The following is a 26,558-nucleotide window of genomic DNA, read 5'->3' on the forward strand; positions in this document are numbered from 1 at the left end:
ATCAAATTTACATTTTACAGAGAAGGCTTAATCTCATTTAGCACACCCAATACTATGGGATATAATTCTAGGAGATGTCTCAGGCAATGATATCTTACTCTATGTTCTTAATGACAGAATCCAGAAGGAAACAAATAGACTTGCTGCATGCAAGATGGAACAGAGGCTATACAAACAATGACTTTAAACTAGTACTTGGAATTCCTCTTTCCAGTAACAGTAGAGGCTGCTTTTTGGAAAGGTAGTCAGTGAAACCCATTACCTTGACCCGTTAAGTGTGGTGATAGCAAGTTCACTGCATAGCATAGCTTCAGATGAGAACAAAAGCATGTCTGGTGATTGCTGCTTGATTCCCAGATGGCAGGATAAATTCTGGGAGACTTGGGAGTTTGAATCACCAATGGATTTGCAGGGAAGAAGTGGTGGATTTCTGCAACATGCATCTACTCTAGGATGTTTATGTGACAGTACCTGCTTACTTGTCTCTTTTAACAGCTATTCTGCTACATGTGAATTCCTGTGATGTACTAAGCACTTTATCATTTTATTACAGTTTATTACATAATAAATTTTTATATCTTCTTAACGATCCTACAAGAAGCTTAATTGTTTATAGGAACATCTTAATTAACTAGAGTTCACTAGGTTAAGCAGAACACAAATTGAAAGAGCTCTAAATGAAACAAACCCTACTACTTCATTCCATATAGCTTCATAAGGTTAAAATGGGACTTGACTGCAAGAATAAAAAATTCATACTGCTTTCAGATGTTTAAATGATCATACTGTAGGTAACTTTACCTCAGCTTTCTATTTTGCAAATGTGAATCTGAGTGGAATAAAACTTTTTTTTTTTTTTACTTACTAGGAGGCATTTCAGTTTGAGCTACAGCATTATGAGGACACTTGCCCCAGATTAATTGAGCAGACAATAGTGTTACTCAATTATCCCATTTCCATATGGATTTAAGAAAGAGAAAAGATAATACAAGAAATGTATAACATGAGTCTCAGAGACTTTTAAAATTGTATTCTAATTTATTACAGTCCTATTTTTGAAGTATATTTAACAGGAGCTTCATGAAATGGTCACAGTACATAAATTGGGATGGCAAAGACTGATGTGTATGAATGGCAGAACTAGTTATATGAACCAATCTTCCCGAGGTCTGAACATCTTCATCTGTCAGCAACTTTAGGACAGCGGGTTTTCCTGGGAAAAACTGAGGTGGTTTAGCACATGTGGGAGAGTATTTCATAGGCTTGAACTAGAGTTACACCCTAAACTGAACCACCATTGTCTTGGCTTGCCTTTGTGAAATACATCTATGACACAGTACTCCACTGGAACAGAATTATGTTAACAGGTGGGTAGTGCCTCTTGCATTTTCATTAGCGTTTTCAAGGCTACATAAAAGATGGAATTGGTTGCCTGGAGAAGTGGTGGAATTTCCCCCTCTTTAAATATCAAAGACACATCTTGGCAGAGCTAGAAATGACTAATCTAAGACCGTGCTTTCACTAGAAAACTGCACCAGACAATCTGTAGAAATACCTTCCCATTTAGAATTTTTGTGAAACTGAATTGCAGTAAATGGGATTGAGGTGCATTAGGATTAAGATGGAAATCCTCCAAATCCAGACCACAGTCCAAAACTCCCAAATGTGCTTACATCTCACTGTGTGTAGTATGTCAACCAAATGGTGTTAGGATGATTAAGATACATATTAAACCCCATCTCACCATTATTAAGGTAGAGAATAGTTTTAAGAAGGTGTTAATGGCCGATGGGAAGGGGACATTTGGCTTTGGAGACAAGAGACAGGAAAGCTCAAAGTTGAATGACTAATCAAAATACTAGAAAGAGATTATTTATTTAGCATCTTCCATTATAGTGTATCTGTTTCAACAATGACACCATTAGACCACATGTCAAGGAGCAGCAAAAGTGAACCTGTCCAACAAAAATTAAGAGCCAGGAGTCAAAGGCAATGAGAACACTGACCATGCCTGCACCATGGACACAGTTCCTTAAGGTCTGACCATGGTAGACTGAGTGAGATGCTGGTAAGAGTGCCCACTGACAATCTCAGGCATGGCAAGGAAATATAGCCAAGTCAAGGGTCTGTCCACACACTTCAGTCAGGAGCAAAAGAAGGTGGGGCCAAAGGTGGTATTGAAGACCAGGGTGTAACACAGGTCTGAGGGTAATCTAGAAGACAGGACTACAGGCAGGCACACCTACAGCATAGTCTAGGTGGGGAATGAAGGTCCAGGCCTGAGCTTTAGTAGGAGTTCTGGATCCCTGGACTCAGAATCCAGGCTGGTGGGTGCGATAGGGGCCAGTTGATGCACTAAGGACTGTGACACTGTGGACTGATCCACAGCTGCTGTTTGTAGCTGAGGAAGGAGACTGCTGATACCAACACACACAAGAGCATCTGTGTGTTGGAATGCTCACTTGATTGGTCTACATGTGCTTCTCCATCACGAGTCATCAGGATAATCACCTGAAGTCCTCTTTTACATTAGCACCAATGCACATACTGACAGAGAGAACTACAAGGTCCAAATCCCACAGAAGAGGCTCTGTCTCATCTTCCCTACTGTGGTCCCAACAGTCAGGTGTCTTCATTCCTGCACTATGCCTATGCAGGATGTTTCTAGCCCAGATATTTTTCTGAGAACTTGAGATGAAGGTCATTTACAGCATGTTCCTTTGAACACATTATCTGTGAACAAGAAGAAGGGAGAAAAAGCCTACCATTTTATTTTTATTATTAATTTAGATGGCCAATTCTGGATCAAAGACATGCTCTTGAGGTACCACTACATAAGCTTAGATCCAACCTAAATTTCTAGGAGAAAGCATTTGGGGCTCTTTTTCTGTTATTTTCTTTTTTTTTTTTTTTTTTAATTTTGCAATTATGTTTTCTACTAGCAAAAAAAAAAAAAAATGTTTTTCTATAGAAAGAAAACATAAAGGAAGACACCTGTTTGGCTTGCAGGAATTGGCCAGGGAGGCTGTTTCCCTGACAGGCCAAAAGCAACTAGCACAGGGCCCCTTTAAAAAAAAAGGTCAGGATTCTTTTTTTTTTTGCCCCCCCGTCACCCCCTCCCCATTTCATGTGAGCATTGGCAGAAACTCTGACAAGCAGTTCTTCATATTTTATTATGTTCTTGTCTGGCAGAATCTCTGTCAGGCAAAAACCTTGTCAGCGGAAAACCTGTCGTAGGATCAGAGGAGACAAAAACAGGTGTCACAGAGGCAGTCAAAACTGAAGGAAAAAAAGATTAGGCTAAAGAGAGAAAGGCAGACAATTACATTAATGCCATTGCTTTTATCTTATAGATGTGTGTTATTATCTCGGGGTGCTGAGTGCGCAATTGCCTCAAAGAAAAGTAGACAGGAGACAAGGGGAAACTTGATAGTTATTAACTGAAGAGGCAGTGTGTCAAAGCTGGATGGGGTTCAAAGTTTTGTAAAAGGATAAAAAAATTGCAGACAGCAAGCAACGTCTGTGAACAAACTGTGGTTGTGCTTTCGGCTACATAAACCTAGTAGCATTCTAGATGTTTTAACTTGGAATCAGATCATAGACAGAAAAATTAATGAAAGTTTTCATTCAGCCTTTTCTTAATAACATTTATTTTGTGTACAGGCAACTGAAGTGCTGGGGTTTTTTTTTGTTAGAGCATGAAGCGTGGTGAAGCAGGAAGACATGTATCAGTTTATTTGCTGTGTTGTTTGGGTTTGGAACACCTATTATCAACACATGTTTAATTTTAAAATGCTATTAAGAATTCTTTTACTAAGTGCGAACATCTGTACACGCAAGCTGTAAATTAGTAGATCACATATGTGTCCCTCTGTCAGAGACTCAATGCATTTGGCAAATGGTTTCCATTATTAGTTTTTAAATATGATAAAAAGAATAACAAAAAAAGGTTTTGCCTATGAATCAGAATTTCTTTCGTTACTCTCCTTCCATGATCTTTTATCTTAGTGAACATTTATCTTCTATATGGATTAAATCATAAAAGCAATGAAGACACAAGTGAAAAAGAAATTACCAAAGGATTTAGCCACATTGTAGTTGAAATTTGTATCCAGACTGATTCAGGATGTTCACCTATTCATATAAATGTTCATATTCCCCACTGTCCTGTTCCAGGGGTATATGGGATTATTTCCTACACCATGAAATTATTTGAGTTGTTCAGTAGACACTGACAATTTTTATTGTTGTTAGTCACCTTCTAAGCATGATATTTTTGAGGAGCAATTTTTTCTGCCTTCGAAATGCACCACATTACACCATGTTGGAGGTGGTATTAAATCTCTATACTGAGGGATGCTAGCTCAGACTACCTCATGACTGTAGTAACTGGTCCCTCCAGAATTTTAGTCATACCTAAGGTATCTTCTGTTCTTGGAAGTATTTGTTACTTCTTTTTTTCCTGTGGTTGATGAAAAAGAAGAAAATCTTGAACTCTGACAATTTGATCCTGTTCATGTTCACCACGAAAATCAAGAGAAAACTACAGTGTTCAACATTGCCATTAATAATACTGTATCTGTTTTACCATACTCAACACACTATTGTTGTGACAGTATTATGATATTATTTTATGTTGGTATTATATATTTAATCTGTCTTGTAATTTTAGTTTCTGTTGCAGCAAAAAGCGGTCCAGTTATTTAGATTTTAAAAATCTCTGGAAAGCTCTTTGTTATTGTCTGGACACAAACTACATATGATTTCTTTTTAATTTTCCTGTTCTTGAACAAATCAAGCAATCTAGAAAGAAAATGATGTTTGTAAAATTTTGTATCATCATGTGCATGTGTGTGTATACTCCAACAATATTCCTCTTTGGCAAACTGGGAAACTGGCTAGAGAGTATGCAAGAAAATCCAGAGTAGTTACACTGGAGAGCCCAAACCTGACCCTGAAATTGAATGAGATCCATAATGCTGTATTGCAACCTATAGACTCCTCTCTGTGGTGTTCTGAGATACACAGCCAGACAAATCAGCTGAAAGAAAGGGTTTCACTAGACCTTTTCATCCCTCCTAGGATAATAAAATTTTTATCTAGGATCGGGAAATTAGGAAGAGGTAAGTGTATTTACAACTCCAATTGCATTAAAACTAGCATATTTAAAATTCTTTGCTATTCAGTAAAGGCAAAATGTCATGCTTTTATTGTAGCTATTCAAAAATAATATGAGACCTCTAAAGTAAAAAATTAATCACTGCATATTTGTATTTCTTTTACTTAGCAAAAATGGAATCTGCTTAGAGGCATGACTTTTAATTTGGTTGACCTTTTTCACTGCACATTGGGAAGGACGGGGTCTAAGGGCTATGAGTAAATTTGCAGAGCTGAGCCTGTGAGCTGGACACAGTATAGATGAAATGAAAAATCTTTTCTTTGTTTTCTGTCTTTTGATAAATTGAAGAAGCAGTTGTGCCTTATTTTAATGTATCCTTTGTACTTAATTTCATTTGAATGACAGTCTCAAAACTCCAGTAAAATATAGATGAGGTACATTTCCTCCCCCTTACTTTACTACATTAAAAAAACCAAATCAAACTACAAATGGAACATTAAAGTTTGTTAATTGATTTATTGCAAAGATGCCCAAAGTTTTTTTTGCTGAAATCTTACATAGTAAGAATACTGCAGGCTGTAATGTGAAGATTGACATTGAAACAATTTCAAAGCTCTTTTTGCATTTCAGATTATATTGAACTGAGTCTCTCTAAAATCTGGGGGGTTTTGTTTGCTATTCAAGAAAGTAAATAGTGAATAAGCCAACCTGGGGAGGTTCAGGCTTGATATTAGGAAATACTTCTTTACTGGGAGTGGTCAAACCACAGAGTTCCTAGAGAGGTGCTCAGTGGCCCAAGCCTCTCTCTGTTCCAGGGGCACTTGGACAAGCCCCTCAACATGCTTTAACTGATGATCAGCCCTGGAGTGTTCGGGCAGTTGGATTAGATGTTCATTTTAGGTCACTTCCGGGTACAATATTCTCAATTATTATGGTCCATACGTGATATTTCAGAGTTGGAAAAACACTGTTGAGAGGTTCCTAATTCCTATACTAATTATCTAGTTAGTAATCTTTCATTGTTGAGGGCAATCTTCTGTAATGTTGTCTGTTCCATCCCTTTTTCCCCTTTTTTTTTAAGTTTAAATTTCTGAAACAAGTACTTGAAATTGGGAATTGACCACAGAAATATTACTTGAGTACTGTCAGAATAAAAGCCAAAGGTAATTTTAGGCTGTTCCATGAAAATATTGATTGCTCAGCAAGTATGTGATTTTGGGATTTGTTAGATCTCTTCTTCTTGTATCAGAGAACACCTTTCCACATATACTCAATTAACGAATATCAGACTATCAGGGCAGTGCTAAGAATTAAATTGCACTGTAAAGAAAATGTAGCTTTCTTAGTTTAAGCACAAAACAGATCCATCATAGTTATGGTTCTGGAAAAGATAGTGCAGGTTACAACTAAAATGTCACAAATATGTGACAAAGACTTTTATGAATGAATTTTTGGTCCCATTGGAACTGTACAAAGTATGAATAATACCTCATGCAGCACCAGAAAGGGATTTTTAATGTGTGCTTTGTGATATTCAGTCACTGATAGCTTCTTAATAAAGGCACATCTGTTTACATGATTTTTCAGGTATGAAAAAGCACATTCTTTGGTATAACATATTTAATCTTGAACCCTCCTAAGCACTTATGAAGTAAAAAAATCACTGCGGATATTGTTCTATGTATTCACCTGTAAAACAGGGCATTGTTCATTAGCACATATAAATTATACTAATAATTTAGAACAGAAAGTAATGAGGAATGCATTAGCCACATGAAATTGTGTGGGAAATTCAGGACAGTAGAATACAACTATTTACTCTGAGATTTTACAAGAATCAGAAACTTGTCAAGAAGGCTAGAGCTAGTACTCTTTTCCATGCAGAAGACCAACAATGAGATAGGTCCTTCCCTATCTCTTACCTGAAAAGGTATGTTTATCAACAAAAATGGCCTCTTGAATCCACGTAGAACACTGGCATTATTCCAATAATGGTACCAGAGGAGAAATCAGAAATACTAAAAAAGTTCTCTCTGTCAGCTAGATCCTTAGCACTCTCTTTTAAAGAAACATTAAAGTTTTTATAGATTTCAAATTGGAGTGAGAATTTTCATTCTTTTGACAATTTGAAGAGGTATCCGTAGTCAATGTTCTGAAAAATTTCAGATTCTAACAATACTGTTATTTCCCATATGAACACTTTCTCTTCATTTACAGCCCTTTTTTTCATGCAGCATGAGGTTTGTCTTTAGCTTTCAAATGTTCTTATGCACCCATGCAATAATGTATATTTTGTTGTTTTATAAATTCCACATTTTAGTGCCTGTGCTGACTTGTACTTGAAAAGGATAAAATTCACTGCCTATTTGTTTATTATGTAATATACATAATAAGGCCAAAAATCAAAATTTGAGATAATATCATTGTCACTTGGACTGTTATTCCAATTATCGTATTAACTTGTATTTATGTATGTGCTTTGAGAAGCAGATGTCTGTAGATAATACTGCTTGAAAATCAATATTGCAGTTGAATGAAATACTACTGGTTAGACTGCAAAAATTTCTATCAGTTGGTCAAAGAGTGTGCTTAGTAATTTTAAAGGAGTTTTTTTTTTCCCTACTTCTATTCCACCTCAACATTTTCAAGGCCATTATCCTTAGAGTGGTCACATTACATAATGTGGGTATATGTCCATAGTTTTGTAATCTCATTTTAGTGATTAGATCTGTAATACAACCAATAATCTTTAGATAAAGATGTCTTATAGTCATTCTGACTCAGACCACAGTAAAGTAATGATTAAAATCTTCAGTATGACAAGTCTTCTTTAGCTGGAATAAATTGTTTTTCTTCACTGCAGGCATAGTATTTACTGTTAAGAAGAGAGAAACAAAAACAAATAGTAAGATACATTAGAAATACAGTATGATTCAGTCATTAAAAAGCACCAAGTACTCAGAAAATATCCATTCACGTATTGGTTCTGGTCTGAACCAGAAATATCCACTCATGTGTTGGTTTGTGTAAACTTGGAGAAGCCAGTTAATATCTTTGACCCTTATTCTCATTCAGTAAGACTGAAGTTGAAAATCTCAGTATGATCCAGATCTGCTCAATAATTTCAATAGTCTCGTAGAAGGTGTTCTTACAGGGTATCTATTAACACTAATATTATTTAAACCATTCCTATTGTGAGTAATGCTAATATTAGGAAAAAGAAACCCAACCTAATTTTACTCCTTATAAATGGTTGATCAGTCCCTTAGGTACACACATATACATATCATCACACATACCACACAACCTGCACAGTAACAAAATCAATTTTCTTGGTTTTTCTAGCTGAGAACTTCGATGAGACATCTATTATGGAAGTACTGAAATAAACATCATAGAAAAATATCATACATAAAAGGGGAAAAAAATGAAGGCAGGACAGTATTTAACCTGTTTAAGCTTCAATCAAATCTCATTCATTAGACCTTTAAAAAAAAATAGTCCCACATCATGAAGCCTACATAGCTGAAGTACTTCAGAAGAAGAGCCTTTGGAAGAAATAATCCAGCACTTCATATGCTGCAGCACAAATGTCCTGTAGAGAGATGTAGGACTGAAGTCCCTAGGCTTGCCAATTTCTTATCTTTTTTGAATGCTAAATTAATATTAAAAGCTATTTATTCAAAGTTGACTTAGCCACTAGAATAGGAAAGATCAGACAAATCAGTTGCAAGAAATAAAGTATGAGGAAACCAGAACTCTTTGACAATGTAGTCCTTGGAGTAAACGTGTTGAATGAAGCCAGCAAGTAAATGATAAGGGCCTTTGCTCTCTGGATGTAAGAAAGCAATTTATCAAGAGCATGTGAACTCTCTAGAGACCATAAGACAAGAAGAAACCAAGTACAGGAGAAGTGCTGTAAGATTATTTTAAATGCTCAGAAATTTTGTTTAAAAAGCAGTGAGAAGCCTAAGTGCTGCAAGATAGTTCATAAAGTAGAAATAAAATTAAATTTAAATATTGATACTCAGTAAAATGCATGATGTCATATGTAATTCCATCTTGTTTCACTTCACAAGAAGATACAAGAGTTACCTTCATCCTGCAAACTTCCCTTCCCCATATTCTAAATTGTTCACATCATGGTGAATAACATGGAATTCATAAAACCAGGTGAAAAAAACTAGCCAGCTCAAGGAGCAGTGAATTCATGATCGAATTTTTGGTAGATAAGGTGGCTTAGTTTTAACATACTTGAAAGGCTGGAGTTTAGGGTGTATCTGTTTTAATTTTTTTCTCCAGAGGGTAAGTATCAAATCCTTAACAGTCCCATTAAACTCTGCATTGCTGCAGTCTTGGTCATTAGTTGATCATAAATTTCACTTGCACTGTGAGCATTGTAGTGTCTGAGTCTCACTGGAGAACCCTTCTGCCATAGCAATTAAAATTACTTTTGACCTTTGGAAACTATGGCTGTCTTGGACTGCATCTGTGAAAAGGGTCTGTAAATGATGGGTGATGTCCATCAGGAGTCTGTACTGGGAGCTGTACTGTTTAATATCATCATCAGTGACATAGTGAGAACATCAGCAAATTTGCAGATGACACCAAGCTGAGTGGTGCAGTTGACACACCTGAAGGACGGGATGACATACAAAGAGACCTGGACAAGCTTGGGGAAGTTGACCCATTCCAGCCTCATGAGGTTCAACAAAGCCAAGTGCAAAGTGTTGCACCTGAGTATGGGCAATGCCAAGCATGAGTACACCCTGGGGGATGAACTAATTGAAAGTAGCCCTTCCCAGACAGACCTGGGGAACTTCAATGAATGAAAAGCTGAACGAGACTCAACAATGTGTGCCTGCAGCCCAGACAGCCAGCTATATTCTGGGCTGCATCCAAAGCAGCATGGCCAGCAGGGTCTGGTAGATGATTCTTCCCTTCTGCTCCCTTCTGGTGAAATCCCACCTGGAGTAGTGTGTCCAGGTCTGGGGTCTTCAGCAAAGGAAAGATATGCACCTATTGGAGCAAGTCCAGAACAGGCCACCAAGGTGATCAGAGGGATGGAGCCCCTGTCCTGTGAGGAAAGGCTGGAGGAATTGGAATCCTTCAGTGAGGAAAAGAGTTGACAAGAAGCTTGGGCAAGGCTTCTTGGCAACCTTATTGTGGGCTCTCAGTACTGAAAGGGGGTCTACAAAAAGGCTGGGAAGGGACTTTTGACAAGAGCATGTAGTGATTGTACAAGGGGTAATGGCTTTACACTGAAAAGAAGAGGGTAGATTTAGATTAGATATAAAGGAGAATTTTTTAATGAAAATGTTTAGGCACTGGAACAGGTTGCCCGATAACCTTGTAGATGCCCCATCCATAGAAATAGTCAAGGTCAGGTTGGATGAAGCTTTGAGCAACCTGACATAGTTGAAGATGTCCCTGCCCATTGCAGGGGAGGACTAGATGACCTTTAAAGATCCCTTCCAACATAAACTGTTCTGTGATTCTACGTTTCTATGCATCACCCAGGTGATATTTTTTTGGAAAATAAGTGTATCTGCCAAATGTGATGTATGTACATGACTCTTTGCAGTTGTTTTCTTGTCTGTTCTTTGCTCTTCCCTTATTCTTGACCCATTTTTTTTCAGCCTTGGACAAACTTAGTACTCAGCACCTCTACCACCCAACCCAAGTGGAGATTGTGCAGTCCAATGTTGTGTTTGACATCAGCAGCCTGATGCTGTACGGTACTCAGGCTGTGCCTGTGAGACTGAAGATTCTGCTTGACCGACTCTTCAGTGTACTGAAGCAAGAGGAGGTGTTGCATATTCTACATGGCTTAGGCTGGACACTTCGAGACTATGTTCGAGGCTACATTCTTCAGGTAGGAAATGTTTTTAAACCTAGTTAACTGATTTTTTTGTTGCTGATGCATGGACGTAGTGATGGTGCACCCAAAGAGATAGAAGGATATGAAGTGAATTTAGTCTGGCATGTTGAAAACTAATGATGGTGTTGGCAAAATAAAATATTCAATTTTTCCTAAGCTAAAAAAATACAGGTGCCTTCATACCGTAGTATTTATTTGTGCTTGCTTACGTTTATTGTAGGAAATGCCTTAAATACTGCAAATACTGAGGTTAGCTACCTGCAATCATGATCTGGCCATCAAAGGCAGCTGGCAAGTATTCAAGGGCTACTGTTTGACTTAAGAAACTAAGATGCAAGTCAGCAGCTCTTCATCTTTTCTTTCCTTCTTTAGAAAGATATCTAATAAGGTATAAATTAAATGGGGGTTGTGATCATGGTTATGTTGGAAAGTATCCTTACATTGTCATGTATAAACAGGAAAATACTTTCTATAAGGCCATTTTTGAAACATACCTTTAAATAAAGTCTGCTTGCAGATTAATTGAAATAGATAACCAAAGAAAATAAAAATAAATAAACAAAAAATAGACAGGCTTGCTTTATGGGTATGGTCATAAATATGCATGTTGCTTATCTGAAAAATTTCATAGTCTGTTGAGTTCCAAAGTATTTTTTTATATTTTTTAAGACTATTTCTGATTAATAATCTAATACTACATACTTCTGAATTTTCTTAATCACATCTGACTTTGTGGGAGCTCTGCATCATCCAGAAGTCATCCAGCTATTGAAGTGGACATGCCTAAAAAACTTAGAAAATTTAAATTTTTTATTTATTGCTTTACTTTGTTAGGAAGTGTTATGCTTATCGTGTTATTGAAAATATGGGATTTATACTTCTCTGAGAGATTCTGACTCTATTTCTAATTCCTCTTCAGGTGTCTGTCCTTTTTGTGAAAGAAATAAATTAGCAGTCCTAGGCAAAGAGAACTAAAAAGGCTTATACTTGAATAATGGAATTTTTTTATTCTTGTTAGGACATATTTGGAATAGAGTTCTTCAATTGTTTTAGGATTTTCTCAGGCATCTATTTTATAAAGGCTAAGTGTTGTACCTGTTCAAATAGGTATTTCCATTACCAGTCTAAAATTTACATATAAGTATATATCCATCATACTTGTACAGCAGATGTCTATGATGTTTGTATTATATAAATGTCTGGTTATGTATTTATAGAGTTTACATATGACATACAATTAAGATAGATATAGGAAAGAAATCTACACAGATATGTACTGGCATTATGTGCATATTGCATCATATTTTAGATTCCTGAATTCTGAATACTGCTAATCTAGAGGGCTGAAGAAATTTGATTTGTAAAGGAATACATGTAAAAAATGCACAGTTTTTAAGATATAACATTAAAATCTGCTGGTTACTAAATTTGATTAAGAATTAGCCATAATATATTACAAGCATGGAATATAATTCTATGTCTTTTACAGACAAGAAGACTGAAATCAATAGTTTTCTGGTTTCAAAGGTCGTAGAATCATGGTCATACTAATTTTGTTTTAATTATCTGTTGGAATGATCTCAATATGTGCAAGAATGGCTTGTAATATAATTACATAGATGTTTATACAGACTGAGATTGTCACCTATGCATCTGAAAGGTATAAAGGCCTATAATACCCCATTAGGTCACAGTTCAGTTTATCTGGCTAAAACTCAGTTGCATTGTAGCCCCCAAGGCATGAATTTTACTATTACTATATTCAACAACAGTATATTGAATATTATGCCATTTAAATGAGAACAATTATCAGTGAAAGTTAAGGGCAGCTGTTACAGACTTGCCACATATTGACTTCATTAGCGCTCGACTGTGGATTTTCTTAATGAGTGAATGAAGACCTATGATAGGTGTAGTCGAGTATCTCTGTTAATTTAACTGTCTAATTTCAAAGAATCACACACTGGTCAAGGTCAGAAGGGAGGTCATCTTGTCTAAACTCTCTGACCAAGCAGACCCACCTAGAACTGTTTGTCCAGGACCCTGTCCAGATGGCTTTTGAATGTCTCCACTGTATCTCTAGGCAAAAAATACATTTTGTTTCCATTAAAGCTAGAAAATTCAGTATATGGCAGAAAAGGAAACTGCTTAGTAAAACATATATGCAGAGAAATCTTGGGAAAATTAATTAACTCTATGATAATAAAAATGTCTTGTTTAAAAATAGCTCTATTAAAAGTATCTATTATAAAAGGGAAAAGGGGTACGCAGGGAAATCTGAAAGGAAATGTGCAGTAACACCATCACAGTAGAAGTGCATACAGGTAATGTCTCTTCTGAGCAAAAGGCATTGTTCCATTAAGTTCATCATTATAGACTGGAACTTTTCACAGAATTGTTTGAGGCTTTCAAACTCAGCTTTTCCATGCAAAAAATTCTGAATGAAACATTGTGAGCATTCTACAGGAGTATCAAAAGTATCAAATACCAAAATAAAGCACCCATCACAGAGCTATAGGATTGTTAATAGGCTGTCATGCAGTGAATTAAGGAACTCTGACTCTCAGTCAGGAAATATAGTTCTTTGTAATTTGTCTGCCCAAACCTGCCTAAGTTATCAACTATTTCTAGTCAATGCTAATAATTTACCATACATTCTCAGATACTCATTGTATCATTGTATATCAAATACAGAAATATATCTGTAGGAAAAGATTTGATATGGTAGTGTAGTTGGAGAAGCATCATCCTGTAAAAATAATATTTTATACTTGTAACTGTACAAAATCATGTATATCACTGTTCTCCCCTCTTTTTTCCTTGGTGGAAGAAAACCAGAAAGGTTTGTAGCTTTGGGAATACCTGCTCAGAAACACAGAACTTTTTTGTAACATACAGACTCTGTGCCCCAAGTCTGTTCTGCAAGGACTAAGAGAAGTAACAGAATAGGGAGAGGTAAGGGTTGGAACAGATTCCAGTATACTTTATCCAGGTGCAAGTTCCAGTGTTCATTAACTAACCACAGTGCAAGAGATTTGTAAATCTCTTGTAAAGCTAGCACAAAACTGGATTTTTATGCTTTGGGATGGTCTAAGACATCCTTTGCTGAATGTGCTCTGAACACAGTGGAAGAGTTAAAATATTTTAACATTTTCTCTAAATGGTGGTGGTTTTGAGGGGTAGGGTAGATGTATCCACTCAAAATCAATTACTATTTTCAGATATTTTCTGTTCTGTTCAAGATCCACAGAAACCTCTCTTCCCACAAAACAGGAACAAACCAACCAACTCACCAAAAAAACCACAACAAACAAACAACATCCCTGCCCCCACCACCCTGCAAACTTCACAACATTTTCCTTGTAACTTTCAAGAAAGAGCTCATGGTTTTGCTCCACTGGAGAAAAAAGAGAAAAACAGTTGTCTATTAGTGCTGCACAGAGGGTGGGATTATTTGCAATACCTTCATTTTGACTAATAAAATTTCCAAATAACAAATTAAAAAGCAGTGGGTCAAGAAAAAAGCAGTATTTATGCCTTCATTTAGTGGATGCATTACGAGAGTACAGAAAATCAAGGAACCCTGAAGCCGAGAAGTAATTTGATAACACCACCTTCCACATTTGGGCACAGTCACAACATTGCCAGTAATGGCTGAAAGGCATTAAGACCTGGCAGCCTTCTCTGGGCTCCATACAATAAATCTAGTTTCTGATACCTATCATTGAAACCTTAGGGACAGTTTGGTCAACAGTCTCATCACAGGATTAATGGTTTAGGAGAGCAGTCATTCTCTCATCTTTAGAACTGATCCTCAGAAAAACTTTATGGCATAGGGGAACATTCTGGATAGTGTTTGCTCCATGGGACTTCAGAGTGCTTCAGTTTTTAGGCTTGTTTTCTATTATCTATCTCAAAGAAAATAAGTTACTGTATTTGTTGTGGGGCCTGTATGTAGTTAGTGAGCCTGTAGGTTTTCTCTTTTGGGAACAGCTAACTTCATATGTCTTTACATGACAAAAAATTATTTTTGTCAAAAACAGCAGGTGTTTTGGGTCAGATGCTGCACATGCTGCTCAAAGAGATGTATGTGATTAGTGGCTCTGTTGATTTGAATGATGTTTTGCTGTAAAGAACAGCTCAGCTGTGAGTCTCCAACACCGGTTTAATTCCAGCTAAGCTGAGTGAAGGGGTAACTTTGCCAGCTGTTCTCTTCTCCACCCCTAGAGAATACTTTACCCCATCCATTTGCTAGTTAGTTACATCTGTAATTGCTCCCTAGTCAGGTTCTCTCTAAACAAACCAGGTTAGAAAAATCCTCCTTCTAAACATGAGCAAGTTAACTTTCATTATTCTGAGAGGAAAGTGCTAGAGAGCAATTATGACACTAGCAGTGAACAGCTGGGGCATTCAGCTTTTACACTGGTCCAGCTGTAGAAGACAGGACATGTGATTACAACTTAGAGGCCATAAACTGACTCCTTTCAAATAATGATTCAGTGTTTTGAGTAAAGCTCAACACATTTTTAACTGTTTTGTGATCAAATAGTTATACTCTTAGTGTAAAAGAGGAAAATAAATATTGTCTTTATAAAACAAAGAGGAACTAGAGGCACAGAACAGAACATTGGCAGAATTAGGAAAAGGGTCTGGACCTAGGAGTACCATTCTTATCACCATTCCCTTGAAAAAAGTTGATTAGTCAGTAATTCATAGGCAACGTCTTAAGCGCCAGACTCTCTGGTGCCACTCACAGCTATGAGAAATTAGAAAAAATAAATAACAGAGAACAAGGTCAAAACTAAAGCCAGCTAGAAGACCATGGGTATTTTATAGGTCCAAAAGGAGGCTCACTCAAAAAAGTTCATATACTGGACAGTGCATGGGAAATCACTAATTCTAAATTAAGGTCTTTTCCATAGCAAAGGCAATGCTGACAAATGGGGACATTCAAAATTATTCTATACAATTTTCTGCTTTGCAAAAATTGGTTTCTTCTTCCACTGCTGTGCTTGCTCTAAAGCAGCTGTTAAGCAAGAAGTCAGCTAAGAAGGTGTACTCTCAGAAGGCATATACGGACCAGGGCAGGGGGTGGGGAGGGGTGGGCAGTTTTAGAGATTTTTTTTCAAGCAAACAAAATACCACCACCAAAGCAATGTTTAATTCAGTTCTGAGATTTCAACAGAAAAACTAGGTATATGCATAATCAAACTACATGCTTACATATATTGATGTATATGTATCAGGATATATAACTGCTATTGTCAGTTATATTTGACTAACAGTTTCTCATTTTTTTGTAAAACGTAGTTGCTCTTGGTAGTATGGGTAATTTGGTTTCTGTCCTAGTTTCCCACAGTTCATTCACAGCATTCTCACATCCAGATTAAAGGAAAAGATTTGGGTAGAGGCCAAAGAAAGAAACTTGAGCATCTTTAATAATATTGTTCTTAATTTCTTTTCTGTTCTTTCTCAGAGTAATCCCTTAGCACCTTACCTTCTAAGCAGGTGAAATATTAACCATATGCACAGATGGAAATTGCTTCACTGTTCTTAAAATTAAATATTGCCCACCATTGGCTTGTCTGTGGAGGATTTCAGAAAAGGATGGGTTCTGTTGCTGTCTGACCTCTTTTAGATTCTTTATAGAGCTCTTAGATTTCCTCTCTGAAGTAATTTGTCTTTTAAGATCTTTGAAATTTTGCTGTAGAACCCAAGTGCAAGGACTATTTAATTGAACAGCTTGTCAAAGAGCCTTCATTGGTTACACATAAAGAACATTAGAATGAAAACAAACAGAAGCTCTGATACCAGCTTTTGCAAGGTAGACATGTAGTGTCAGGTTGCTGTAGTCATGATATCATACTTTAAGTTCAATGGAGTCTGCCGTCTGTAACCATTAGTCATGTGAATCTTGTGTTAGGGTTTTTTTTCCCAAGTGCTACCAGGTGATTTTACTGTTTTTGTCTTTCAAGACAAAACACCATTAACAAGACAACAAGAACACCATTAAAATGTTGGTATGCTATATTATTTGTTAAAGAAAATGGAGAGAAATAGACAGGTGAATTATGAAAAAAAAGTTGACTGTTGCAACCCAGCAAAAGTTAATTTACAGTTACTCACATGGATTAAAAAACCCCAATTTTATGTGATGGTTTTGTATTAATTTTATAGGTATTTCTTCTCATTCCTCATTGGTTTGTTTGCCAGTATCTTAATTAATACTTTGCACTTTTTTAGCTGTGACCACTAGAGGATTTCCATGCCTTTTAAGAAGCAGTCACTTAGTCTTTCCATGCGTCTATAAGTATTATGCATTTTTTATAAAAATAAATCATGTAAACTGATGGAGATGAAGGTTAAGAGGTTTATCTGGTAAAGATTTTAACAAAGCCAAAGCACAGCCTAAGTCCTTTACATACAAGATTGTGTTTCCCATAACTACCACCCACATTTATTTACTTGAAAATAAAGAGAGCTATGCTTTCACAGATTTATTTACTTTTTTCAGCTTTAGTCAATATAATTCTGTCTTGTGTTTTCTTCCTTGTAGTTATTGTTAACACTCATAAGTGTTTTTCAGTTCTGGTGTTGTTTTTCAACAGTGGCCCTCAGAGCAACCATGGCTCAAAGCTGGGTAACATTTATCCAGACTTCTACTCCCGCAGTACACATGGGATTTAAAAGTGTCTCTTTTGTATATGCTCTGCCTATTTCTTGTTCTTGGTGCCTGTCTGTTCCCTCTTCCCTCTCCTTTCACTTCAACTTCCTTATTCCATTGTCATTGGCTCCCATTCTCCCACTTTTTTTCTTGCTTATCTTCCCTTCTTCAATCTCACTTTACTTTCACTTTGCCTCCAACTCTGATTTTGCCTCCACCTCTGATTTTGGCTCTTTAGCACAAAAAGACGAAAAAGATCTGTTAGATGACATGTCCATTTCCAGAGTGTTCTATTCCTCCCATGGCATCACTGTATGCTAATATTTGAAACCTTGATAATCTGGAAGAGTTTCTCTTCTCCTCTGTGTATCAGTTTAGTAGGACTCCCCTATATTTCTGTGGAAGAGAGATTCTCTTCTATGCCCCTTCCTCTTTTGTATTCTTCTTAGTTGCTGTAATCTAGGGATAACTGTTCTATCTTTACTCTAAACAGAGGATGGGAAAAGCTCAAACAAACCTTTGCGGAGTGAAAAGGGAGAGAGGAAACAAAACAGAACTGCTGAGGCAGAAGGAAGCATTGTTGTGTATTTGAGCAAAGCAATGCCACTTTTTCTATAGTGTGAAATGCTTTCAGATTTTCTCTGTATCTGCAGTAATTTGCCTAACATCTCCCTGATGCTTTTGGTGCCGTACCTCTAACAGTAACACCACTGATCACAGTAGTACTACATGACTGTATTTATCATGACAGTTCATTCTCTAACCAAGCAACAATAAAAATAAAATCCAGAAAGTTTGATGACACTTCTGAATGCCAGCAGGACAAGTTACGTGACAACAGATGTCTCAGTACATGCAAAGATCATTGGGTTTTCCAGAATATATGCAGCTGGAGAGCTGTGCTATTGCTGCTCTGTGTCTTGCATCTTGCAAGGGTAATGAGGCAGAGGGCTGTATAACCCCTGGTGATCAACAGCAGTATACATCATGCTTGTTCCTAATGACTACTATGAAATAGCATTTATAGCCATAGTGCTTCACATTGCTCAGAAATGCAAAGGTGGCCTTTTAATGGAAAACATTTATGGTTGTCAAAGTCAAAAAAGAAAAAAAAAAAAAAAAAGAGAGAGAGAGAGACTTTTGTAGAGGTGTTATTTATCCTACCTGGAATATATACTGACTGTTTACAGTACTGGGGGTGAGAAGCTCTGATTCCACTGATGTACTTTCACACAGCTACTAGACTGCAGAGCATGGAAAGGGCTGTTCCTGAAGGTTTGTCAGGCTGGTGCCAGGACCATGTGTGCTTGCTTTTTAAAATGAAGCTGAAAATCCCTTCACCTGCCAAGGCTTGAGTTCATGGTCCTGTGTCTCTCTTGTGATAGTTGATGAAATCACAAACACCCAAAGCAGAGTGAAGGATGAAGGAGGTGGGAGGAATAGTTCATTCCCTAGGCTGTTTTAGGTGTGAGTGATGCCATCAAGCATTTCAAAAGAAACAGAGCCCTGAACTTGGGTCTTGGCAGGTAAGCCAAGAAGTAAACTATTTCCAGCTTTCTTGCTTCAGAATGTGGTTGAATTTCTATTAACTATTGATGATCACAGAACTTTTTCCTTGAAATATGTATATATGTATATATCTATGTACATATGTATGAGTGTGTATATTTGTGCATTTATATATATTTACATGTCCTTTAACAATCTATAAATTGTATTTATATTTCTGATATATTGTGATTGTGTGCATCTTTGACAAAAGTCTCTGATTTTGTGATTGATTCTCTGTGGATGAAGAGAAGGGAGAGAATGGCTTTCCTTGTAGCCTAGAAAATCACTTTTCTTGCTGACAATGTTACGTTGAAGCCTTTACCAGAACATATCCTGCACTATGTCAAAGAAATATGACCACTGATTTGAGGACAGAATCTTGGGGTTACTGTCCACCTCAATTTTCTTGTGATAAATGAAGTGACCTGTTATAAAATAAAGAAAACAAAAGGGCATAAAGCTATTGATCGAAGGGAAATACGTGTGTGCCTGTGGAGGGGAGTGGGTTGTGCCAAGAATCCGAGGAATTAACATCATTCGTCTCACAAAATGCAGTTTAGAGATTAGAAGTTCTACTTTTTATAGACTACTCTCTTTGCAGAGAATCTTGGCCTGAATTCAAATCATGGTCCTGGAGGTGATAAGGTTGTGATATTAACCATTCAGCTACACATCAGTGGAGATTAATTCAGTTAGAGAGTATGGAGTCCAGACCATGACACTTAAATGGATTTAAGACTTTTTTTCCAGTTTAGAAATGTCTTGCCTTGAGTTAAGGTGTGGTTTTGAATGTCTATGTGTCAGCTCTGACTTCAGGCACTTATGAAATTTAGGTCCACAGACACTTAGGAATCAAGAAGGGCCACAGAGAATCAAACTTGTCATCTGTCCAGCATCAGTTGATTTACTGCTTTTCTCGAAGTCCAAGGGATCTCAAGGGGACTTTTTTTCCTTGCAGCACTGATCTTTCAATGAGGTGCTAGTGCCTGTCCTGAGCAATAACAAGGAATAACAGTGAAGTGTGAGTGACTCTTATTAGGAGGGGTAAATGTCATTAACACTTACTGTTGCCTTCTAGGCAGTAAGAGGACAGCACTGAATGTAGACAGACAACTCCCTTTTACTTATCAAGGTACATTTTTATTTGAATGAAGGTGAATGCCTATATTTTAATTAACAAATTTACTTTGCTTTCCTGTGCTGAAATATGTTGTCTGATTTGCCTGTCATTTTGCACCATGTTCTAGAATTTTGAATACTTAGCTTGAACCCAGGAAGTGTGCATTATTCTAGTGGCTCTAATATGTTAACTTGCTGCACAAGTCCTTTGTGTTTCAGCTTGATTTTTTTTCTCCTCCCCCACAGCTTTAACAAAATGTTCTAATCATCCCAATTTATACTTGGATGTTTTTAATTAATGTTTATGAAGTGCTTTGAGATCCTCCAATGAAATAGAATGTGTAATTATGATTATTCTTTAGTCAAATTCTGAAACATCACCACCACTGGAACAGTAATTTCAGTAAATATTTTTTTTTTTAGCAAATAGAAGAGGAAGATTTTGTTTCATTAGTTCATTTTTACCTCTAATTGTAGAGTAAAGTATGTCTTTTTATACTTAGTCTTGGTGTATTCTTCATGATGAATCTTGCCAGAATTGCATCCTGAAGTCTTGCATTCCATCTACTGGAAAAGGTGTGGAAAAAGGGTGTGGAAACCTCTGTTACTGACTGGCAGTCATCTGCTCAGAAGGAAGGCATTTATAGGACGCATAGATTTTTAAAATTGCTGTCCCAGTATATATTAGCTTGATGGGTTTGTTTGTATCTGTGTAGCTTGAGTAGTGATGTAGATATGGTAGTAGTGTTCACATAATTACATTTTTATCTATACATTTTGGATATTTGGAATCTTTGAGTCCTAGTTGACACCTGGTGCTGACAAACAGGAATAGAAGAAATAAGGCCATCCATCAGATTGCTTGCAATGTAGTTTATGTTGCACCAGGCTTTCCATTAAAAGCTCTCAGACTATTTGGAAGTAGCTAAGGCAATGCCTGGGAAAACTGGCTTGGTACATGCTGAGTAGGTAATGTAATCCATAGAAATGTTTTGTCCAACCCATCTCTTTTAGAAAGAATTTCACAAAATTAAATTAAATTTGGGGTTAAAGAATTTAACTAGTACTAATTTAATTGCTTTCCATGGGGGAGCTGGTTTCCTCTTGATAAGTGTATTTCAAACAATACCATAGGATGCAAAACAGAGCTCTTTTCTCCCATTTGTAGGCTCAAAGAGTTGTGAGGTAATGGATATAAGCCCCATGACATTCATTTGCTGCCATAGCTGAAGGCAGAGATATGTTTCTTGGGAGAAAAAGAGTGAGGAATTAATAATGTCTGTAGCAGATTGCTCACATAATTGTGTTTGTTGTGAGGCTGCAGAGGGCCTGGATGTTATAGAATATAAGAAGCTCTTCTGGGACAACTGACCAGCAGATGTGTGGTCATCCAGAGACAGAATGGCAGCCAATTATGATGTTCATACCTTCTCTGACCTAGTCACTTCCAGTCTTCATTTGGAGGCTGTAGCTTGAGAAGCCTGTGTTTCCCTAGCCACATTTGGCTAGCAAGTTGATTGCACAGGATGAGCCAAAGATGAGTCTTGAAATAGTGCCTCATAATACCTCATAGATTATATTCTCAAATCCTGGAATTTGATGTGTTTTGAAGTGTACAGTTTTGTGGCTCTGTATATATGTCAAGTTGCTTATTTTGTTGCTGGGTTAGCATGCAGCATTATTGCATGCAGTATTGACACTGTCATATAGCAATTATTGAGTGGAAAATTGTTCTAGGATTTGGAAAGTTATTTGGATATCTGTTCACCTGGAATGCAGTTAGCTCTCTCATTGGGTCATGGAAATATTTTAACATAAATAATCGGAACAGTTCCCATTTCCTGGAGTTACAGAAAAAATTAAAAATACATTTTTTGAAAGCTTTTTGGATTCTTTGGTTCATTGTTTTTTTAGTGAATATTTACCTGTAGGATGAAACAATTCAATGAAACTGTTAGCATAGAACTACTTATATCAATGTTGAGATTTGTTTGGAGCAGGAGAAAAACACCAGGGCAATGGAAAGGCTTTGAAGCACATATGAGAATTTTAATGTCAATGCAGTTTGAGGTGCTTCAGAAGTTCCTCAATCTGAAAATTTTAAATTAAATTATACATACACTCCCATTCCTGAATAATAGCTTCAGTAACATAGTATGAATTTCCAGTACTAGTCACATCAGTCTTTAGGCATGTGTCTGTAAGGCTTTCCCCCACCACTAGTCTGCTTTATGCTGTAATTCTCTGTAAGTTCTTTTCTTAGGTACCCATTTTCACTTCAGCAGAGTGTGTACCCTGAGTTCACACAAGATAAATGTATCAGAATTTCAGCAGCTACTGCACTGTAGAAAAGTACTTCTTTGTTTGTTTGTTTGCTTTTATCTAGCTGTTCAAATGAACAGGACTCATGTAACAATGCTTTTTACAACTATTTTGAGAATAGTTCAGGAGATGGGAAGGAAAGTACTCAAAATCTATGAAGTCTCTGAATGCTTTGTGTATACAGCCATGTAGTAGAGACACTGGAGAAAAAGCAACATATCTCTTTTGAAGCACCAAAGAAATTATAGTAGAGAAGCAGGAAGGAAAGAAGTTATAAAGATGCAAACCAAGAGAGTTCTCAGCTTATTGTAGAGACATAAAGGCATAGGGAATGAAACCTAATTTTTTACTCAGAAAACTGCTCAGATGCTGTCAGAAAGTGGTTGCTGACTTAGCAAGGTGCAAAAGAACCTACCTAACTTTCTACAATTAGTACCCTTGACTTCAACAATGTTCTATTCACATTTAACATTAAGCATGTGCTTGTATATTTTTCTGAATTGGGGTGTCAGTGAATGTGTGTAGGTCAGCTAAGGTCGCATAACATTTCTCTTCCAGTTAGCATTGCCCTGTATTTGAAAAGAAATGAATAATAGTTTGTAGGAACTGTCAAAAAAAATTTTTTCAATTAAAAATTGTACACTTCTAAAGATTCTTTCTTTACTGTTAATTGTTTTCACTCCATTGTAGACTCCATCTACTGTCTGTAATACAGACATGTATTACTTTTCTCAAAACCAAGATGGAGATCATTTATACAAATAGAAACTCACTAATAAAGCAGATTCTCATAGTGAGCTTTCCAAATCAGTTTTGTCTTTTTCCATGATGACCAGAGTCTCCCTAAAGTAAAATCTGAACTTCTTCAGTCCAGATTGCTCTTTCTTTCTCTCCTACCCCAAGCAGGAGTATTGTGGGATGGGTGGAAAAAATAATTGGTGATCACAAGGTCCTTTCTGCCGCTGCAATCACCTCCCCCATGTCTGTTGGTCAGCTATGGAAAGCTGTTGCATCCCCAATTCCTTGCCCTCTAGCTGGGTGGCTGCAGGCCACCCTAGAGCACACCTCTTTGACTATGGCTGCACAGGGAGCCAAGATTTTGACCAGCCTGCTAGCCTGATTACATAGCACGTACAAATTAAGGTATGAGTTTCTGTTACCTTTGAAACATGTGGACATAATTTACCAAATACCTTCTGTGAAAAAGAGGAGGAGGCTTGCAAAAATGGTTGAAGTACTTGTTATTACATGACCAACTGGCATAGTGTGAGGAGCACAGTACAGCTAGAATCAAATACAGGGAAGGGAAAAGTCTTTGAATCTTACATTTCCAACAAACTTTGGCATATTTAGAAACCAGCTCTCCTTCCTAGTATCCTGGCTTTTTATTGCTATTGGCAGCTTATCCTGTGTGTCACTCAAGAATTTATAGTGAATCCATAAAAAACAAATAATACTGCTTTTTTTTTGGAGGAAAAAAAGGAGACCTGCTTTGGTGGATGGACTTGGTGTGTGGACCTGAAAAGAATACAAGGTTGTGTATAATCCTTAGAGCATTAAATTGACCCACTTACATGGTAAATAATGTAGACTGATAAAAAATAAACACACTCATGGTTTCCACCATATGCTTTATACTAATTTTTGTGACTCTGTTTGTTTGTTTGTTTTTGCTGAAAGGTAGCACACAAAACTTTGAAGTTATTATTTTTGCATTTACAGTTTTTAAAAGTAAGCTACAATTTTAGTTTTTGGGCATGATAGCAACACACACTGATATCTCCATGCAAACTTGGTATCAAAACACATGCTTCTAAATTCATAGAGCTACTCCTAAAATTAAAGAAGTTGATATTTCAATTTCCATCTATGAATGCAAGAAAGAAAATTGCTATTTAGAGGCAAACTCCTTGTAAGCAATAGAAAAACTTGTGCAATAAGGCACTGTTTAATTGAAATGTAGAGATCAAAACTAAGCTCACCTTGCTCACCGTAAATTCCATGCTTTTTGACAGTAAAGCATAGGGAATTAACTTTTCAAATTTCACTCTGTGAAATTTGACTTTGGTTTCCTATGCCTTTAAAGCAGCTCCTCTAGTATGTGACTTTTAAGCATTAAAAACAAATAGAAGTAGGATGGGAGGGAACCAAGGATTTAATCAATATCTGGGGATATCAGTCTAGTATTTTCAGAAGGCTACTAATGCCAAATTCAACTTATGTTCAGTTCCTGAATCTCTTTTGAAACCTTTAAAAATTATGTTGTGTTTCTTTTATGTCCAAAAGTTGTGTGAAAAGCAGTTTCCCCAAAGCATAGTATTTAATAGAAATACTTTAACAAACAATTTTTAAGATAAAATATATCTGTCTCACTTGCTTTGACTATATATTTAAGTATTGATTCACAATGTGAGAAGTTCAGACAGAGGGATCATAGCACCTTTCCATGAGGAGCAGAGTGAAACAGAAAAGGAGAAATAATTAAATGTTATGGATATCAGAAAGAAAATAATGAGTAAGCTTTACTTATACCACATCCAACCCCCACACAGACATGCAGAGAACTATTTGCCTTTTAGTGATTTTCATTTGGAATGCCTAAACTGAAAGATTTGGACTAAATCCTGAAAACAGTTACAGTGCTGAATCAGTTTCTGCCTTTATATTTTAAAGCCTTAGAAGCTTTTTGAAGTGTGAACCTTTTCTGGCTCACATATCTCCCTCCTCCAGAGCATGCAAGAGCACAGTGTCCCTATGGCATAGAAATGAGAAGAGGCAGTAGCCATAGATATAAACAGTTTTCTCCCTCCACCTTGGAGGGAATGACTAGCCCTCTTTTTTTTTTTTTACCGTTTTGCAGTCTGTATGAGACTGCATTTAATAAAAAACTGAATTTTAAGCTTAAGCATTTAGTTTGTTCACACTTTTCCCCTTCCTTTCTCTCTCCCTTTCTTAAGATTACTCATTTGGCACATTTTGTTGCAGGTAAAAGTCGTCTGTGATCAGATATCTAGTGCACGATTTCCAGCCTGTGCTTTGTGCAGACCTAGAAGTCAGTGAACCACCTGCTTATTGTCTTGGCACCGGGCAGGTCTTGCACATATTTAACTGCTCTGGTACATTAAAAGACCACAAAAAAGGCCATCAAATTGTTTCTTAGTTTTTTCTTGTATGTAAGCAGTAACTGCAGAGACATATCTTTGCAGTAGAATAGGAAAGGACTCAAAACCAGTTTCTTTCAGGATTTTGTTCTCATTTCCAAAATCCTGAGGCGGGGAGGGGTGTTTGTGTGTTTGGAATTTTTTGATTGTTTTGGGATTGCATTTGGTTTCTTTTCCCTGCTTCTCTTGGTGCAGGATTGTACAAGAGAAATAGATTAGAAAGATTTTTGTTCAGGCCATTCGTAATATACTCAGTACTACAATACTTCATTCCTTTGGGAAAAAACTAGGTGACTATATTATTGTAGGTATTGTAAGAACATTACATTATAAGCTTGACAATGTGGCTTTCAAACTTGGGAGGGGGCTGGAGATAGAAGAAATTATCTCCACAATAGAAATATATTACTTCTCATTTCAAAAGAAAGTTTCTTTGAAAATATTTCTTTTGCTTATTATATTTTCCCCCCATTTATTCATGTCAGTACAGGACATATTCAGCATCTGTTCTCTTCCAAAAGCCCTCAGGAAAAATGAAAAAGCTGTTCTTGCAAATTCATCATTATTATTAAGAACCAAATTTCACCTCATGGTTATCTCAGCCATTCTCTCGCTCTTATCTGTACTCTGTGATGCCATTGCCTACTTGAGCAAGGCATCGTTCCAGCCTTGTCTCGTCTTTCGCACCTTAATTTGTACCGATGCGTTGCAGTTTGGTGACAGGCAGTTGTTCGTGCTTGA

General features: G+C 36.8%; 1 protein-coding gene across 2 annotated transcripts in view; it reads left to right on the forward strand.

Annotated features, from left to right (window-relative positions):
- Nucleotides 1-26,558, forward strand: part of BNC2 (basonuclin zinc finger protein 2) — a 336,793-nt gene that overhangs the window by 217,817 nt on the left and 92,418 nt on the right. For both annotated transcript variants that reach the window (XM_085041803.1, XM_085041801.1), the window contains exon 4: nt 10,759-10,994. In XM_085041803.1, coding sequence (XP_084897929.1) covers nt 10,759-10,994 — 236 coding nt within the window. The remainder of the gene's footprint in view (nt 1-10,758; nt 10,995-26,558) is intronic.

The sequence above is a fragment of the Lichenostomus cassidix genome, chromosome Z (genome assembly GCF_008360975.1).
Source record: "Lichenostomus cassidix isolate B80296 chromosome Z, HeHo_3.0, whole genome shotgun sequence".
Lineage (NCBI taxonomy): Eukaryota > Metazoa > Chordata > Aves > Passeriformes > Meliphagidae > Lichenostomus > Lichenostomus cassidix.